General features: G+C 42.7%; 1 protein-coding gene across 2 annotated transcripts in view; it reads right to left on the bottom strand.

The window, feature by feature from the left end:
• Positions 1–9939: 9939 nt before the first annotated feature.
• LOC120716635 (apoptosis-stimulating of p53 protein 2-like) overlaps positions 9940–19177 on the bottom strand; it is a 38929-nt gene continuing 29691 nt past the window's right edge. The window contains exons 8-18 of one of the 2 annotated variants that reach the window (XM_040004191.1): positions 17920–18084; positions 17532–17751; positions 17266–17388; positions 16864–16967; positions 15220–15616; positions 12129–12901; positions 11885–12022; positions 11564–11697; positions 11200–11366; positions 10504–10703; positions 9940–10121 (exon numbers count right to left, since the gene is read on the bottom strand). In XM_040004191.1, the coding sequence (XP_039860125.1) occupies positions 10080–10121; positions 10504–10703; positions 11200–11366; positions 11564–11697; positions 11885–12022; positions 12129–12901; positions 15220–15616; positions 16864–16967; positions 17266–17388; positions 17532–17751; positions 17920–18084 (2463 nt within the window). In that variant the 3' untranslated portion in view covers positions 9940–10079. The remainder of the gene's footprint in view (positions 10122–10503; positions 10704–11199; positions 11367–11563; positions 11698–11884; positions 12023–12128; positions 12902–15219; positions 15617–16863; positions 16968–17265; positions 17389–17531; positions 17752–17919; positions 18085–19177) is intronic. The other variant, XM_040004192.1, reaches the window with a different exon arrangement.

Genomic DNA, 19177 nt, shown 5'->3' with positions numbered 1-19177 from the left:
CCGGACTTGGGAACTTCTAATCCTGGGGTCTTTATCATCAAAAGAGCCATTTTGCCCCCTCATCTGCCAAAAAAAATAGTCAGGAGCCGCAAAAAATAACAGAACTTGTAAACTTTTAAGTTTTTATCTTTTTTTTTAAATTAAAAACTAAATAAAACAACAGAAGTGCAGTGTGCATTTGTAGGCCTGCTTTGACATATCTTAAACTGAACTGTAGGCCTATTTAAGTTCTTCCTATATTTGTGTAAAAGTAAAATAAAAACCAACCTACTTTAATATAAATAAAACAATAAATAAAACATTTAGCTGCAACTTAGCAGCTTTAAAAAGAAAATCAGGAGCGTCTTTGACAGCGTCGTTGTGGATGATCGTGGCTCAAGAGTTCGTCTTGTAATCAGAAGGTTGCCGGTTTGAGCCCCGGCTCCGACAGTCTCGGCCGTTGTGTCCTTTGGCAAGAAACTTCACCCGCTGCCTACTGGTGGTGGTCAGAGGGCCTGGTGGCGTCAATGTCCGGCAGCCTCGCCTCTGTCAGTGCGCCCCAGGGCGGAGGTGGCTACAATGTAGCTGCCATCACCAGTGTGTGAATGTGTGTGTGAATGGGTGGATGACTGAATGTGTAAAGCACTTTGGGGTCCTTAGGGACTAGTAACTACTCCACTTATACAATCCCAACAGAGCACTTAGATCATCCAATCACAGGCTCCTAGCACAACCTCGAATGAAATCGAGAGGTGACCGGGCCTTTGCCACCGTGGCACCCAGACTCTGGAATAACCTCCCTGTTCATATTCGTACTGCCGAGTCTATCCAGTCTTTTAAATCACGTCTTAAAACATATCTTTTTACTTTGGCTTTTGATTCTAACTAGTTGGCTGTTCTAGCTTGTTGTGTTGTTACCTATTGTTTGTTGCCCTGTTTTATTGTTTGTTTTAATTGTCTCATGCTTATACTGAATGTGAAGCACTATGGTCAACACTGTTGTTTTAATATGTGCTATATAAATAAATAAATTTTGATTTGATAGTAAGGCGCTAAACAAATACAGGCCATTTACAGAGTCCATGTCAGTGTTCTCTCATCCTCTTCTGGTTTTTTCTCAGCCAGCAGTCAGTGTTTTGAACTTATTTAAATCTTTATCCACTATGTTGGCCAGTTCAATTTCTAGATCAGGCTTGCTTGATGCAATGATGGCACGGTGGGAATAATCATAATTTTTTTGATTGTTCGCTTTTTTGAACTCTCTTAGGGAGGGGAAGTGAGAGAGCGTACCTTTTTGTCCATCCCTTGCGAACACTGTCATCTTGCGCTCAAATGCCAAAACATTCTCCAGCGTCTGCAGGGCCGTGCTTCCCTTTACTTGGAGAGTTTTATTCAGCGTGTTCAAGTGACTTGTCATATCCACCATGAAGTAAAATTTACCCAGACAATGGAGGTCTTCCAGTTCAGGATAGCGGAAGCCTTTGCTTTCCAAGTTTTCACATGCTCTAGACATGTAGCGAAGCGTTTCAGCACCTCTCTCCTGGACAGCCACCAGACTTTGTTGTGCAGCAGGAGATCGGCGTTGTCGACTTCTTCTAACAATGAACAAAACTGTCGGTGGCTTAATCTGTTCGCAATTATCTTGATAACGAGGTTCATCACTTCAACACATTCAGGGGTGAATGTTTCTGCGCACAGTGCTTCTTGGTGGAGGATGCAGTGAAACGCCATCAGCTATCGATCCAGTGACTTTTGAAGTAAATTCACCAAGCCTAATGTGCTCATCTCATACTGGGTGCCCCATCAGTAGACACTGACACCAGGTGAGTGGTGTTTTTTCCTTTAGCTTCTAGACAACTCACAACAGCCTCACAAATGTCCTGCCCTCGTGTTTGGCCCTTTAGCGGTATGAGTTCAATCAGTTCTTCCTGCGGCCCATAACAGTTGACATATCTGCATAACAGTACTGTCTGCTCAACATCGTTCACTTGACTCATCACAGGCAATTGAAAATGATTGAGCTGAATTGATGTCATCAATTTGCCTACTGCTGATGTTTTCTGCCATTTTAATGGTCCTGTCTCTGACGGTCTTTGCAGAAAGAGGCATTTCTCTAATTTTCGGAACAATTTCCTGCTTGTTTTTAAAGTCGGAGAATAGATGCTCTGATGTTTTATGAACAATTCTTTCATATATTCTCCGTCTGTGAACGGCTTCCTCCTCTTTACAATCTTCAGGGATGCTACACAACTAGCAGTGCTAGTTGACTGTGGAGAGCTGATCCACTTCTTGAAAGATAGCTTGCTCTCTTCAGCTTTTCGTAACAGTTCTGTCTTCGGCTCCATCTTCAGTTGGGGATTTTTCAGCGAATCCTTAGTGCTCTAACACATATCCATGTGTTGGAATGGCCCAGTCAAAGTCCAGATCTAAATCCAATCGAGAATCTGTGGCAAGATCTGAAAACTGCTGTTCACAAACGCTGTCCATCTAATCTGACTGAGCTGGAGCTGTTTTGCAAAGAAGAATGGGCAAGAATTTCAGTCTGTAGATGTGCAAAGCTGGTAGAGACATACCCTAAACAGCGGTCCCCAACCCCCGGGCCACGGACCGGTACCAGTCTTACAATCCCACACACTGAGGAGTGTGTGGGATGCCCCGGTGGCCGCACCCCGGGCTGTGCCATCACCATCACACTTGCATCCGATTCCGGGCAATTACCTGGAGGACTATTTAACCCTGCGCTGACGGATGCTCCACGCCAGTCTGTTAGTCACCCCTCTGTGGTAATCAGGCTCCCTGCAAAAGCTTTGTATGTATGTGTTACATGAGGTACATTAATTCGGCCTTTGTGTGCCTCGGTTACGGTCCAGCGTCTGTGTCTGCCACCTGCCTCTCCTCCTGCCTGCTCGGATCACTAAGGGCATCATCTGACCTCAACCCTCCCTCCTCGGATTTGCTTCCCACGGGCACACTTTCCCCCTTCCGAGTCCCACGGTCCTGCTCTGATCGTAAGCCAATTACAAAAGCCCTGTCCTGTTGTGTCTCTATCTCCTGGCTCACTAGTAATTTTCTCCCCTTTCTGTTGCAGCCTCCCACGATCCTGATTAGTGTTGGGTAAGTTACTTTAAAAAGTAATTAATTATAGTTACTAGTTACTTCTTCAAAAAAGTAACTGAGTTAGTAACTGAGTTACAAGATTCTAAAAGTAATGAATTACTTAAAGTAACTATTGCATTACTTAAAAAAAAAAGTTTAACCCCCTGGGGTCCAGGGTATTATTGGCCATTTTTAACTACTTTTGATTTTACCTCCACATTTCACCTTTAAAAACTATTTACTTTGCCTTGTTTGGTATCATTCTTTTCAGCACAACCTCACATGTCTGAATTTACAGTTATGTTCATTTTGACATACTGTATTAGCACAATTGATCTAAAATCAGACAAAAACATAAAATCCGAGTAGAAAGTTATATTTTTTACTGTAACAGCCACAAACATGTTTATTAAATCATATTTCATAACTTTAAATGCAAATATAAATTGTCAATTTTAAAATCCTATGCACAACAACAAACAAGTTATTTGCAGCCATTTACCATTTAACTTTTTTAAATAACCATTTCAAACTATTTACATAACCATCAGCTGTTCTGCATTCAGTAAGATGCCACACAAATGTATTTGTGTCACTCCAAAAATGTCTGTCCACTATAAAGGAGAACATCACAGCCTGATACCTGCAGGTCTGACAGCAGCAGGTGTATCACTCCTGTTTTTTACCTGGAGACAGCAGTCGCCTCATTGTTCTGACACACAACACAAAACTATCCTGTTTGAAATGACTGAAAGACTGAAAAGGCTCTGTTTTGAGTTTTGTTAAAAACAATGACTTCATATAGGGAAAAATATATATCACATGTGCAGGACACCTTAAACTAGTTTTTTAATTAAGCAGCAAGGCAGAACAAAGTCGGGGCTGCCCCTCTCTGCTCCTCTCTCTCCCTCTCTGCTCCTCTCTCTCCCTCTCTCTTCCTCTCTCTCCCTCTCTGTTCCTCTCTCTCTCTCTCTGCTCCTCTCTCTCTCCCTCTCTCTCTCCTCTCTCTCCCTCTCTGCTCCTCTCTCCCCCTCTCTGTTCCTCTCTCTCTCCCTCTCTCTCCTCTCTCTCCCTCTCTCTCCCTCTCTCTCCCTCTCTGCTCCTCTCTCTCTCCTCTCTCTTCCTCTCTCTCTCCCTCTCTGTTCCTCTCTCTCTCCCTCTCTGCTCCTCTCTCTCTCCCCTCTCTGCCCTCTCTCTCCCTCTCTCTTCCTCTCTCTCTTCCTCTCTCTCTCCCTCTCTGTCCTCTCTCTCTCCCTCTCTCTTCCTCTCTCTCCCCGCTCCCTCTCTCCTCTGCTCCTCTCTCTCCCTCTCTCTTCCGCTCTCTCTCTTCCTCTCTCTCTCCCTCTCTCTTCCTCTCTCTCTCCCTCTCTCTTCCTCTCTCTCTCCCTCTCTCTTCCTCTCTACATATACAGTTGAAACCCGATATTTACAAACTCTTCAGATAAAAACACTTTTTAAATTGTAACATCAAATCAGACTAAATGTTTATTTTTTTTGATTGATAAATATAAAAAACATATTTGTTAACTTTAAGAGTAAAGAGAGAAACTATCTGTATTTCTTAATTGTAAATGGCACCAAATTGTATTCAAAACTGAGCCACACTTATGGAGCTCCACAATTCTTTTCCTGGTGTTTTGGTTGACATCTCTTGATTTTCCCATGTCACAGAAACAGGCTCTGTGTTTTGCCTTATATGCATCCACAGGTGTGCCACCAATTTACTCACATGGACTCTACTAACCTATCAGAAGCTTCTTCAGCTCAGAATGGAATCGTCTGGAGTTTCTTATTAATTAACAATAAACTTAGTGTACATGTACTCCTAAATTTGATGAAAGTGATAAAAAATAGAAGCTCTGTCTCTCTTTATTCTGACATTTAACTAATTCAAAAGATATTTCAATATTTATTTATCCAAAACAAAACAAGTTTACTCTAAATTGGTGTTGTACAGTAAAAAAATGTTCTTGTGTTTTCCATAAAGTGTATGTAAATATCTGGTTTCAACTGTGAATAAACTGCTGTGTATTGAAATTCCTCTTGTTTTGCATAGAAATATACTGAACAACATACAAAGCATAATATATAAAATAACATCTACCAGAGTTTTTTCTTTGAAAGAAGCTCCTTATGTCCATTCTTGTATATCAGTGCATTACTGAAACCGATTTATTTAGCCGTGGAGGGAAACAACTGAAAATATGAAATAAACACACATGTAAGCTAAGACTCTCTAAAGAAACAGCATTGTTGTTGTTCGGCTTTTCATTTCGCCATTTGATTCACTCAAAGAGCAAGTAACGTAATATGGGTCAAGTGATCAGTTTGATATCAATCTTTCGTGATGCACCGTCATATTTACATTATTTGTACAGTACGAATGATTTGCTTTGGTATCTGGTCCAACTTCAGTTCTCCTCTGTCTGCCTGGCTGCGTTTCTCCAACAGCGCACTTGCAGGCAGCAGCTGCCCCGCCCCGCTTAGTGCCTGAGCTCGGATCATACCAATATCAGGGGGGATTTACGCACAGTCGTAAATTCCCACAGTGTGCACTATGTGCTTCGAATATTGTGTGTAGTTTTTGTTTTATACAGTTGTCAGCCAGGCATCTAACTATGAAAAAATTACACTCCAAAAGACCCCGGGCTTCTGACAAAACAACCCGGGCTTAAGCCCAGTAAGCCCACCCACCCCCCCGCTCCGCCACTGGGTCAGATGGGTTAAAATTGCTAAATCTAGTGGCCACTGATCATCATTTAGTTGGTTGTAATCAGATTACAGTAACGTGTTAGTGTAATCCGATTACTATTGCAACAAAGGTCATTAGATTACTGTTACCTTCCCATGAGCACGCTGCATTACTAAAACCGTGATTTTTTTTTGGCGAGAGTGTCTCATGACAATGACGTAAGCGAGTGAGACGTTTGTGGCAACAGCTGTGTGCAGATCAACAATGGAAAATATAATGAGTGTGGGAGAGCATATGAGCGTGCAGCGTTTGAAGCGTGGAACTACTGACCTTACTTTGAGTTTGATTCCGTAAAAAGTGACAAAAACATTCCGGTGTTCACTGCGTGGAAAGAAAACTTCTTTTTACAGCAAAAAATACCCCTAAACTTCCACGCAAGTGCCGAGTACACTGCCACTGGAACGTGAAATTCAGAGAAACTGGATTCTTCCACTGACATGACAGCTGCGACACACCTGCACCAGGGCAAACCTCCGGCTGCCCACTCCTGCTATACAGGTGAAAATAGAGCAACAAGACTGGTGAGTCTTTGATTTTATTTATTTTCTGCTGTGTTTTACGTCCATCTATTTGAAAGAGTGAGTGTAAACACAAAAAACTATTTAATTTTATATGCTGGAAAGTGCAGAAAATAGGTTTAAATGTTTGGTTAAACAAATTTCTTCCAGTCAGAGAATGTTGCATATAATTTAATTTTTGCTTGATGCATGAAGTTAAAAGATTAAAACTAATAAAACAAGTTTTAAAAAAAGACTTTTTCATTTGATTACATTTTATATGATGAATTGGGCTGACAGATCTATTGCTTTATTACCTATTCAGGTTGTAAAATGTTTTTAAAAAGTAGCTAAGTAACTAATTACTTCAAAAATAAGTAATCAGTAAGTAATGGGATTACTTTGGGGAAGTATTCAGTAATTAGTTACTGATTACTTTTTTCAAGTAACTTGACTGACACTGATGTTTAGCTACACGGGAAAACTTAATCTCTGGACAGAGCTCTCGATATCTTTCCAGGAATTTCCCTCGACTAAGCCATCTCATGTCAGTGTGTAGCAACAACTACGAATGGACCTCCAGTTGCGCACGAAATAGCCGTCTTTGAAGAGATCTGGTGCGATGGAACAGGCGAACTTTGTTGCCACATCCATTATCTCTTTCATGTTAAGCATTTTTGTGCATAATGTGTGTATTATGCAGTGGTAATTGAGGAAGTCCGGGAAAGCATCGTCCTCCCTGCAACTGGCAATGAATCCATTTGAGCTATCATCGCAGGCCCTTTGTCTGTGGTGATGGACACCTATTTGTATACTGGGAGCTGGGTTTTCTCAATAAAGTTTCTGAAGAAAAATGTCCTCTCCTCACGTGTGTTCTTTCATGAGCAGTACTTTTAATAGCTCCTTTTTTGAAGCCATATCGGTAAACACCATCCGAATAAAAATGCACAACTGGGCTGTGTCACTCATGTCTGTAGACTTGTCCAGTTGCAGTGAGAAACACTCGCAGTTCGCAATATTCTTCCTTCTTACTTGGTCCAGAGCCCCCACTCATTTTCATATCCGTTTCTGAGTTTTGCAGCACTTGGCATGCCTTTACGCGCATACGTTGTTACCAACGTGTCAGAAAAGGTCAGATATCAGACTGGCTGCCCTGTATGTAAATCAGGTGACAAATTTCACAGTGAGCATGGATAATAAATAGGCTGACATCTAATTTTTAATGCCATGCGATCTACCCACACTACCGTTGCGATCAACCGGTATATATATATAAAAAAAAAAAAACACCCAGCACGCCCCTGTGGGCGGTTTATCCTTCAAGCTCGGGTCCTCTACCAGAGGCCTGGGAGCTTGAGGGTCCTGCGCAGTATCTTAGCTGTTCCCAGGACTGCGCTCTTCTGGACAGAGATCTCCGATGTTATTCCCGGGATCTGCTGGAGCCACTCGCCTAGCTTGGGAGTCACTGCACCTAGTGCTCCGATTACCACGGGGACCACCGTTACCTTCACCCTCCACATCCTCTCGAGCTCTTCTCTGAGCCCTTGGTATTTCTCCAGCTTCTCGTGTTCCTTCTTCCTGATGTTGCTGTCATTCGGAACCGCTACATCGATCACTACGGCCGTCTTCTTCTGTTTGTCTACCACCACTATGTCCGGTTGGTTAGCCACCACCATCTTGTCCGTCTGTATCTGGAAGTCCCACAGGATCTTAGCTCGGTCATTCTCCACCACCCTTGGGGGCATCTCCCATTTTGACCTCGGGACTTCCAGGTTATACTCGGCACAGATGTTCCTGTACACTATGCCGGCCACTTGGTTATGGCGTTCCATGTATGCCTTGCCTGCTAGCATCTTGCACCCTGCTGTTATGTGCTGGATTGTCTCTGGGGCATCTTTACACAGCCTGCACCTGGGGTCTTGCCTGGTGTGATAGACCCCAGCCTCTATGGATCTTGTACTCAGAGCTTGTTCTTGTGCTGCCATGATTAGTGCCTCTGTGCTGTCTTTCAGTCCAGCTTTGTCCAGCCACTGGTAGGATTTCTGGATATCAGCCACCTCCTCTATCTGCTGGTGGTACATACCGTGCAGGGGCCTGTCCTTCCATGATGGTTCCTCGTCTCCCTCCTCTTTCTTGGGTTTCTGCTGCCTGAGGTATTCACTGAGCACTCGGTCAGTTGGGGCCATCTTCCCAATGTATTCTTGGATGTTCGTTGTCTCATCCTGGACTGTGGTGCTGACACTCACCAGTCCCCGGCCCCCTTCCTTCCGCTTAGCGTACAGCCTCAGGGTGCTGGACTTGGGGTGAAACCCTCCATGCATGGTAAGGAGCTTTCTTGTCTTTATGTCAGTGGCTTCTATCTCCTCCTTTGGCCAGCCTATTACCCCAGCAGGGTACCTGATCACGGGCAGGGCGTAGGTGTTGATGGCCCGGATCTTGTTCTTACCATTCAGCTGACTCCTCAGGACTTGCCTGACCCTCTGCAGGTACTTGGTGGTTGCAGCTTTTCTAGCGGCCTCTTCATGGTTCCCATTTGCCTGCGGGATCCCCAGGTACTTGTAACTGTCCTCTATGTCTGCAATGTTGCCTTCTGGTAGTTCAATCCCCTCAGTTCTGACTACCTTCCCTCTCTTTGTTACCATCCGACTACACTTCTCCAGTCCGAATGACATTCCAATGTCATTGCTGTATAGCCTGGTAGTGTGGATCAGTGAATCGATGTCTCGTTCACTCTTGGCACTTACAGCTTGATGTAATCCATGTAAGGAGGTGGCTGACAACTCTCCGTTCCGTAGTCTGTATCTGTAGCCAGTCTTGTTAATGATCTCACTGAGGGGGTTCAGGCCTATGCAGAACAGCAGTGGGGACAGAGCATCTCCTTGGTAGATCCCACACTTGATGGTGACTTGTGCTATGGGCTTGGAGTTGGCCTGTGTATATATATATATATATATATATATATAAGCCCTGCAACAGACTGGCGACCTGTCCAGTGTGTACCCTGCCTCTCGCCCTATGACAGCTGGGATAGGCTCCAGCGCCCCCCGCGACCCTGGAAAGGATAGGCGGAAGTGAATGGATGGATGGATGGATATATATATATATATATATATATATATATATATTTACATTTCTTTGTGTCTGATGGTGTTGACAAAAACCTTGCACTTCCCCAGCAAAAACATAAATTAAAAAACACCTGGGAGATTGTACCAAAACATAGTCAGACAGCCAAAACTTTGTGTAACAATTATATGTAAATGTGTTTTTGAAAAATCAAAAAATAACTTTTTTACCTGTTTTGTCCCTAATCTCAGGAATCGCTGAAATGCGAACTGCCAAGAAAAAGAATTGCATTTTTTTTTTTATTTAAATTTAACCCTATTACAACTGTTGTGAAACTAATGCAGCATTTCATATAACACCATATCAACAGTCAAACATGGTGGTGGTAATGTGATGGTCTATGGCTGTTTTGCTGCTTGAAGACATGGACGACTATAATTTGGAACCATGAAATCTGAAATGTTTAAGTGTGACAAATATGCAAAAAAGCTCCTGAGAAATCCAGATGAGGTTAAATCCTTTTCACATTCAATGAAAGATTGAGAAACATTTCCTTTTTTACATTTATTTTTTAAAAATCAACAACATCTGACTTTTTTTCCTCTACTATAAGAACCCAGAGGTTTATTCCCATGATGCACTTCTCTCGTGGAAACATGTAGTCCTCTGAAAGAGACACAAGCCGTCTTTTAGGCCAGGCTTCTTTGCCGGGGCTTGATCCTCAGATATAGCTGGGAATGAAAGATAGAGTTTCTCATTAAAACACCATTAAGATAACATTAAATACTGAAACGTCAAACTTAAGACTGTTAAGTAACAGGATTCTCAAAGCAGTTTTTAAATCTGATTAAAACATGTGATTTAAGGCCAACCTGAAGTAGCAACAGATTGGCAGACTAGACAGTTTAATTCCCGCACATTAGGAAATCTTACCGTCTTATTCTTTATTACATTTTTCTGATATTCTCCTGGGATGCTTTTTTACTTTAACAAGAAAGTTTTAAATGCTGATGTAATGGGACCCTAAACCCAGAAATCTGAACATTTCCTTATGAGTAGCTTCAGTCTAAAATGTTTATACAAGCTCTGCTAAATTTGGCATGGGCGGCTCACCCCCAGAAGGTTTCGGGGAATGTATCCCTCATGGTCACCGCATCGTGCCCACCACCACTCCGTTTCCACCTCATCCTCCCTTCTCAGCACTGTCATGCAGTCACCCTCACTGAAGCAAAGCTCGTCGTCACTCTGAGGCTTATAGTCCCACAGGGCATACACTACACCGTGATTCATCACACCCATCTTCTCCTGAACACCTAAAAAGACAAAAATAGGTTAAAAGTTTAATGAGTCGTTGTCTGATATTCTTTAAACTTTTATGTGAAAATGTAATAACCTGAGACACATTTAAACTACTTTAAGTCCAAGTCCATCTGCTGAAACACAAGCCTCACAAGTCTAGAAAACTTTTACAAAATTGATTTACTTCCTTGATATAACTGGTCTGGACCAAACCCCCTTGAAATGCATGAACCTATGCAACAGTCCTCAAAATCCAGGCAGATCATAACAAGATCCTTATGGCACCCAAGATCTTTTAAATCTCCTAAAGAACAATTAAGCAAATTCCAAACTCGCCTGTAACCTGTACAGACACCCATCATACATCAGTAAATCTCTTGTTGCTACAGAACACGCTCAACCCCTTGAAAGATTTGCGAAATTGTCCTTGAAACCAACAAATGTGTTATGAACTATGAGGCTTATCTCCCTGAACCCCTTTTGTTAATATGTTAACAGGTTTTGTCTCACCATAGAGGAACTGGGAGCACTGGGCATAGCCATCTTCCATCTCTTCGCACTTGTCAGCAGCTGTCTGCATGTCACTATATGTTGTGGCAAATACAGCTGCTCCAGACTCGACAAGGAACTTACAGACCTGAACGTTGTTGCAGGAGGCAGCACAGTGAAGGGGCGTCCTGGAGACACAAACAGAAGGAGAATGAGTAGTTAGTTAATAAGGACTGGTGCTGTGCCAAATTAATTTGCTTTCTTCCTACCATAGACAATGTAAAAGACAGACATAATATCCGGAAGTTATGTCCGGAGGTGTCACCATGGCTAAGTCCATCTTTTATACTGCCCGTGTTTTCTACTGTTTCCTACATAGGCTCACCAGCCGTCACTGTCGGCAGCATTAACATTGACACCAAACTGAACCAAAAACTTGACAATCTCGGTGTGGCCGGCACAAACTGCGTTGTGCAGAGCCGTGATGCCCTCGTCGTTCGGCATACTAGGGTCATCCACCTGAAAGACACACAGTAACATACTGACCATATACCCTGGGGTGAAGAACAATTAAGGAATTTGCAAGTATAAATCTTTTTAGTGGATATATAAAATAAGTATAGCAGTGTGTAGCTCCCACAATTTTTTGGTACATGTACAATGATAATAATGGGCTATTTTATTCTATTTGTTTTGTGTGACTCACATCATAGATAACCCTCTGGACAAGATCATATTCGCCCTCCAGAGATGAATCCAGTAGCAGGGCCAAAGGGTTGAACTTGACCCGCAAATTGTGGTTGGCTCGCTCTTTGCCAGCTTTATGGAGGATTGATTTCTTATCCTAAGAAGAAAACAGAACTGCAATACATTAGAAAAAAAAATTGTGTTTGTATTTTAGGCAAACTGGATTTTTAATAACCTCTCAAAATCTGAGTCACCTCACTCACCGGCAGAACTGTGACCTGTCCTGCAACCTCTGGTGGCTGCAGGGGAACAGTATCATCTCCCTCTTCCAACTCCCCGCAGCTGGGGTAAGGTGGGGGTGGGTAAGGAGGGAACTCCTCTAGAAACGGTTCCTGGTGAGCAAAGGTTGATGGACATTTCTCTTTCTCCTTGTCCTTGTCTTCCAGCGGTGATAGCATGCAATGGCAGGAAGTAGGATCAGAGATGGGTGAGCAAGGGGGTAGTGGGGGTGGGGTCAAACTTTTCTCAGGGAGTGGCTCTTTCAAGTCAGTTTCACTTTCATCCTGAACCCTGGCTGCTCCATCTATGCCACCCATCCCGTCCTCATGAACTGTAGGCTGTATATGGATCCCTGCAGAATTAGCAGTCTCCATAGGGATGGTTTCCATAGCAGCCAGAGTGGTTTTCTGGTAGAGCAGTTTCTGAATGTTGGGTCCTGCTGGGCCTTCGGGCTCTGTGATTGAGTTGCGTTTCTTCAGGGGTCGGGGTGCATGTTGCAGCCGGCGACGCAGATTATCCAGGTCAGCATCACTGGGGTTCCTGTGAGAGTTTGATATGAAGGGGAGGAGCTTGGTGGGGCTGAGCGGGCGAGGGATACTGTGTTCCGCTGTTTCTCCTCCGATACCTTCAGTGTTACCTGGGCAACTGTTGTCAGCTTCACTTCCGTCAGGTGCACAAAATTCAGAATTGAAGGAATGGTTTTCTGAGCCGATTGATTGCTGCCTGCTGCTGGCTGGAAGGACTGGTTTTCCATACACTAAGAAAGGAAAGAAAATACATGGATTCACAAGACATTTCTCACAGCAAGCTCTATTTGACCTCCATTAAACAAACGCACAGATTACAAATTACATGTTTGATTATTGTTTGGGGTGAGAGGAAAAAAAACTCCCCCAAAAAACTTCATTATTGATAGATAAGTACCTGTTTTTCCTAAATACTGATACTGAAAAAGCTTGCTTTACCAATAGACTACAAAGCAAAGGCAAATCAAGTGGTATCTAAATCAGTCCCTGACAACATGCCAGTAAATACCAGTCACAGCTGTTCCCTTCACCTCACATGGTGAAGTTTCCAAAATATAGTCTGAACAAGTACAACATCACAGAGGAAATGCTATCAAGTACTGGGCTATAAGTTTTATTTACATCCATCATGCAGGTATAATTAATGGAGTGAAATACTCCGTATTTTACTTCTAGGAGACAGGCTTATGGCCTGTATTTGTATAGCGCTTTACTAGTCCATAAGGACCCCAAAGCGCTTTACACTACATCCAGTCATCCACCCATTCACACACACATTCACACATATTGGTGATGGCAAGCTACATTGTAGCCACAGCCACCCTGGGGCGCACTGACAGAGGCGAGGCTGCCGGACACCGCGCCACCGGGCCTTCTGACCACCACCAGTTTTCTCTGTGTCAATCGTTCCTAGTTTAGTTATCTGTAATTCTAGCCTAGGTTGTCTGGTATCTGGTCCTGTTCATGCCTGGTCTCACCTCAGTGTCCTCAGTGTAATGACGGGATTTCTGTGAGCAGTTTTGTAGAAATGGTGTCTAAAGGACCACTGATGGTTTTTTATAAAGTAATTATCGAAGTTAACTCAGGAAGATCAATTGGAGAAAAAGAGACAAAATAAATATCAGTGGTTCTGAAAGTACATGATGTTACATCTGTGAGATTGTTATGAGTAATTTTTTACTGCTGATCTGCACTGTGTTGGCACATGACATTGAAGAAGACAACGGGAGGAATTATATCCTTAAATTAAGGATATAATTCCTCCCCTTGTACACTTTCAGAAAGACATCTGCTGTGATGAAATCTATTCCTCACTGCTGTGTAATCCATTATTGTAGATTGAAATGTTATTAGGAAATGATCAGACAAAACAGGGTTTTCAGGAAATACTGTTAACTGTTCAGTTTCCATCCCATATGTCACAACAAGATCTAGTGTATGATTAAAGTGGTGGGTGGGTTATTTTTTCATTTTGAATACAACGGATTAAATGCATGGATGATAAAATCACCTACAATAATTATCCTATCCGAGCTGAGCACTAAATCAGATAAAAATTCTGAGAAAACAGCCAGAAACCACGAGGCCCAAGTGAACAATAACAAATAAAGCTGTTTATGTGGCTGTAATTTCAAATAAATTACAACTCTGCCTGTGTCTTTGGTTGATTAATAAGCTGGAGTGGAAGATTGCTGTCACACCCCGACTTATATTATTTAATAATAGACATTATTTTACTCTTTGGTGCATTTGTGGATACTATGTTTTTCTTTTGTTGTGATTTTTTTATGTTTAAGTCATTATTTTGCTGATTTTTGGTTTGTTTTTTCTTGGTTTGGGAACAGACACAGTCTCTAAGGGCATGGAGTTTTGGGGGATAACAGGGGGAGAGAAGCTGTGGAGAGGCGTGTAAGACTGCGACTCTGCTTCCTGATCCCAACTCTCGATAGTCACGCTTTTTTGTGGGGGGGAAATTATTAGAGACATGGACAGTTTGGTGGTGTGGTGGTGTGAAGAGTGAAGAGGCCAAGGTACTAGTCAGTCGGCTACGAGCTAAGCTAAGGTAGTGAGTCCCTAAAGATGAATGAATACTTTGAATATAATTAGCGGGTTATTCAACAGAAAGTGTGCTTTGGATAAAGCATTTAAGGATTACACTATGTAATAATATAAGTTTTTAGATCAAATTTGAATCGAAATAAGCTACAGAAAACACCACTGTGTGCTGTAACAGGAACAGGAAGTGATGCTCTACCCCAAGACCAAGTGTTGGCAAGTTTGTCGCACACACCTTATTTTTCTGCAAAGATGTAAATGCAAAAGCCTCTCCCCTGTTGACTGAATTTTGGTGTTTTGGTGAAATTTTTTAAATTCATATTTTTCTACTAAGACATATACTACATTTTGGTGAATAAGGAGGACCAGTGCTTCCAAGGACCAATCTTACACTGATCAAAATAATCAGAAAAATCACTTTGGCCATAATTGTGCAGCCCTATCTTAACAGGAAGAGTATTCTAATACACGGGCAACCGTATCAGTGGATTACCTCGGGGCTGGCTCCGAGGCAGTGTTCCTTGGCCACTATGTTGGTATCCCTTCCCCAGTGTAGCCTGCTGGGTGTACATCGAGTAGATTGAGGAAGCCGCCAGGGTCTGAGGTTTCTGAAGCACAGGTGGGGGACAATCAGAGAGTTCTGGGGTGTAAGGTCGCACAGCAGCAGCTGGAGGACTCTCCTGCTTGTTGGGCAAAGGGAGGGTGTTGCTATGACTGGATAGAATTCCTGGAGCCCTGAGAGGGGCCCCAACTGGCTTCACCTTACCAGGGAAGGTGCCAGTGTTATAGGGGGCTTTGGAGAAGGCTGACAGGCCAGAAGATCGGAATGGTTTGGGCTTGCTGGGAACTGGAGGTGGTGCTGTCAACTTGGAAAGACTTTTGGATGAGACCTGAAAGTATAATATAGCAAACGTGGAAACACAGGGTTATACTCAGAGATTGATGATATAACTGCAAAATACAGAAAATGAAGCAATAAATCAAATATCAAAATGAGCTGAAATGTAAAATGGCTTTACATTAAAATTGTAAGTGCTCAGCAGCTATTAACCAGTTTGAGTTTGAGTTTTCATATTTAGCCTTACAATTATTGTACCGTAATTGTCGGGCTATAAGCCGCTACTTTTTGCACAAGCTTTGAACCCTGCGGCTTTTAGTCAGGTGCGGCTTTTCTATGGATTGTCCCTGATTTTTGTGATATCGTAAGAGGATTTGTTTTGTTTGTTCCGCTGTTGTACGGCACTACGTTGCCTGGCGGAAGGGCATATGATCAGACACACAGTATCGGGGTTCAAGAGTGGTATGTTGGTCACATGTCCGTCCGCCAGGCAACGTAGTGCCGTACGAAGTAGCGCGAAAAACAAACTTCAAAGTAGCGCTACGCGTTCAGCGGGAGGCGTGGATGATGAGCGGCGATAAACTTGCGAAAAGCAAGTTATGCTCAACTCCACCAGTGGAGCGTGGAAAAGTGTGAAAACATCCACGATCACCAACGGATTTCGAAGGGCTGGACTGCTGCATGATGGAGAGGAGGACACCGCCACGGCCCTTCTGAGGGTGTTCGACTCTGACACTGACAACGAGGATTTGTTTGGTTTTGAAAGTGACAACGAAGGAAAGAAGCTGAGAGTGGATGACGAAGCCATCCTGAGCCTGTTCGTTTCCGACACTGGAGGAGAGGACTTTGGTGGTTTTAGTGCGCAGGAAGAAGAGAAAGATGGTGAATGACTGACTTTTCTTCTTGTTAAAGCCGTGTCACTGCACCTGAGCCTAAAAGGTAGTCCGAATCTATTTTTCTGGTGTGCTGTAGGTTATTGTTATGTACTACATTTGTTACTCATTTATGAAGCACAGTACATGTTTCGTACTTGTAATTACAGGTACTTGTACATATACGTAAAAAGTTATGCAAATATGTACCGGTAACTTGTTTTTCAAAATATTAATAAAAGTGATGTCTCCAAACAGCCGTCTCTTTCCTGACAATTCGCTTTGTGCATAATCTCTTACATATGATAAGTCAACATTGAAACACCTGCGGCTTTTAGTCAGGTGCGGCTAATGTATGTACAAAACAGGATTTTCCCCTGATTTTAGCTGTATGAGATGTAGAGACTAAATGGAAGCCCACTGATACCTGATTGTCCCTGAGCAGGTTCTCTGTGGAACGATTAGATCGTGAGGGGATGGGAGGAGGAATGTCGGACCCAGAGTAGCTCTTGTCTATGGCGGTCTCACCACCTAGAAAAGAGAAAGTAACTCTAACATCCGTGGGACTTTGTTTAAACAATTTTCTATCTCCCAGATCTCATTCCTTCTATTCTCAGGTTGATTAGCCTGTCATTTGTACATGGATATGAATGCATGGATAGACCATCCTTAAATTAGGTTTTCAGTGAATGTCTCAATGTCTCAATGAATCAGCATGCCTGAACGTTTATGTGTCAGATTAGAAATGTAGTAACAAATGATTGTAAAGGCATAGAACGTTTAAATCCTCTTTCTGCAAAAGGTAAAACAGAAACAGGACCTAACTGACCTGAGTTGCGGCAGCTTAGACTCGACATGCGAGGCAGAGTGGAGGCATGCTCGTAACCCCTACTGGATTCGGAAAATGAGCTTTCCCAGTCAAAGATCTTGCTTGTTTTTAAGGTGTTGAAACCTGTGAGGCAGAGATAACTACATCAAGTAGAGTTTTGGTACTAGAAATAGAAGTGACTAACTCAGACTCAAATAGTGTTTCAGCATGCTAGGACAGACTCAAAACATAGAAAAATATATTTCTTACATCACGGAAACATGTACCTGAGGCTGGTTTGACAGGCCTAGGAGGTGGCTTCAGTGATGAATCAGCCATGGGCAGGGTGACAGTGCCATCTGGGTATGCTGGCTTCACCAGAATCTCCTGGCGGACCGGCACAGGTGGCCCCTGAGAGCTTGATGTGGAGGATGACTGGATGTACGGCCCCACCGCTGCCACTCTGGAGCCCATGCTATATTGTGGGGCTGTACAGTCTGAAGCCACCTGGAGTGAGCAGAAATGTTTGACTGCTGCAGCCTTTTCGATCAGTACTTGTATATTAAGCAAACAACAACAAATCAAAAATAAATGTTTTGTACAAAAAACAAACAAAAAAAACTTGAAATTGTAGAAATCTACTTTTGCTGATATTTTTTTCCTGTATAAACTCACTGGCTGGTTCTCACTCTGCTGCAAAGCAGCCTTTTTCTTCCAGAGCCGTTCCCGGAGTTCAACCAACCGACGGTCCATCGCAGCTACTTCCAAGTTCCTTTTGTTCAAGCTGTCTCTCTGCTGCTGCAGCCTGCCACTATGATCCTGATTCAGCTTGTTTCTTAGCTGTTTGGAAAGGAGGGGGTGAGAAGTCAAAGTATGATTGAAAACCAACAGAAAAAATATTGTCTAGAACAGGGGTGTCAAACTCAAATACACAGTGGGCCAAAATTCAAAACTGGAACAAAGTCGCGGGCTAACATTAATATTTACTGAAATATATTTATTCCTCCAGATATAAGAATGAATCTTTTCTTATGGACTCAAACAAGTTTTGCTGAAAAACTGAATATGGAACAAGCAAAGCTTAATACTAAACAATATATATATTAGCTGTATAATACCAGTAGGCCAGCTCTAATAGTAATTTGTTATGACTTCGCGGGCCAAATGTAATTAGGCTGCGGGCCAAATTTGGCCCGCGGGCCAGAGTTTGACACCTATGGTCTAGAATAATTTATTAGACACTAGGTTTAACCTCCTAGCAACTGTAGCTGGAAGTACTAACAGTGTGAGATAGAGGTATGTACAGCCTGATATCAAATCACTCCCTATATCAGTGGTTCCCAAACTTTTTTTGCTAGGCCCCCCTTTGTTTTATAAGAAAAATGTTCATTTAGTTTACATTTAGTAAACAATTAAACAAATACAAGTAACCTGCAATAAATTACAGGTAGTAATAAAATACACTACTAACTCTTTTACGCTACATCCACACCTGGGTTTGGCTGCCGGAGGGGTGCTTTTTTGAACTGCAGGTCCTTGAAGGGTAATACAGTTTGAAGCTGGAGGATCTCTATATTAATATCCGAGAGAAGCTAGGTCCCCTAACTAGTGATGTGCGATACCACTGATTTCCTTTCCGATCCGATACCAAGTAATATTCAGGATGGTATCGACGATACTGATCCGATACCGATACTTTGTACAAAAACGTATTTTATTTATTGTATCTCAAATTGTAGCATCATAATGATTACAGGACATCAGATTACTTGTTCTTATCACTTAGTAATGCAGAGTTCATCATATAGAAATAAAAAACTGAAGTTGTGGCTATTTGAACACCTTGCCTGCCTGCAGCACTAAAGGACTCCGTGAGAGACGTCTGTCTCGCCCTAGCAGCACCTGTCCCTCTCCTCCTCTTCAGTTCGCCTCA

This window comes from Simochromis diagramma, unplaced genomic scaffold (genome assembly GCF_900408965.1).
Source record: "Simochromis diagramma unplaced genomic scaffold, fSimDia1.1 OVJJ01000565.1, whole genome shotgun sequence".
Taxonomy (NCBI): domain Eukaryota; kingdom Metazoa; phylum Chordata; class Actinopteri; order Cichliformes; family Cichlidae; genus Simochromis; species Simochromis diagramma.
The sequence above is the reverse complement of the archived record's forward strand: the minus strand, read 5'-3'. Positions and strand labels throughout refer to the sequence as shown.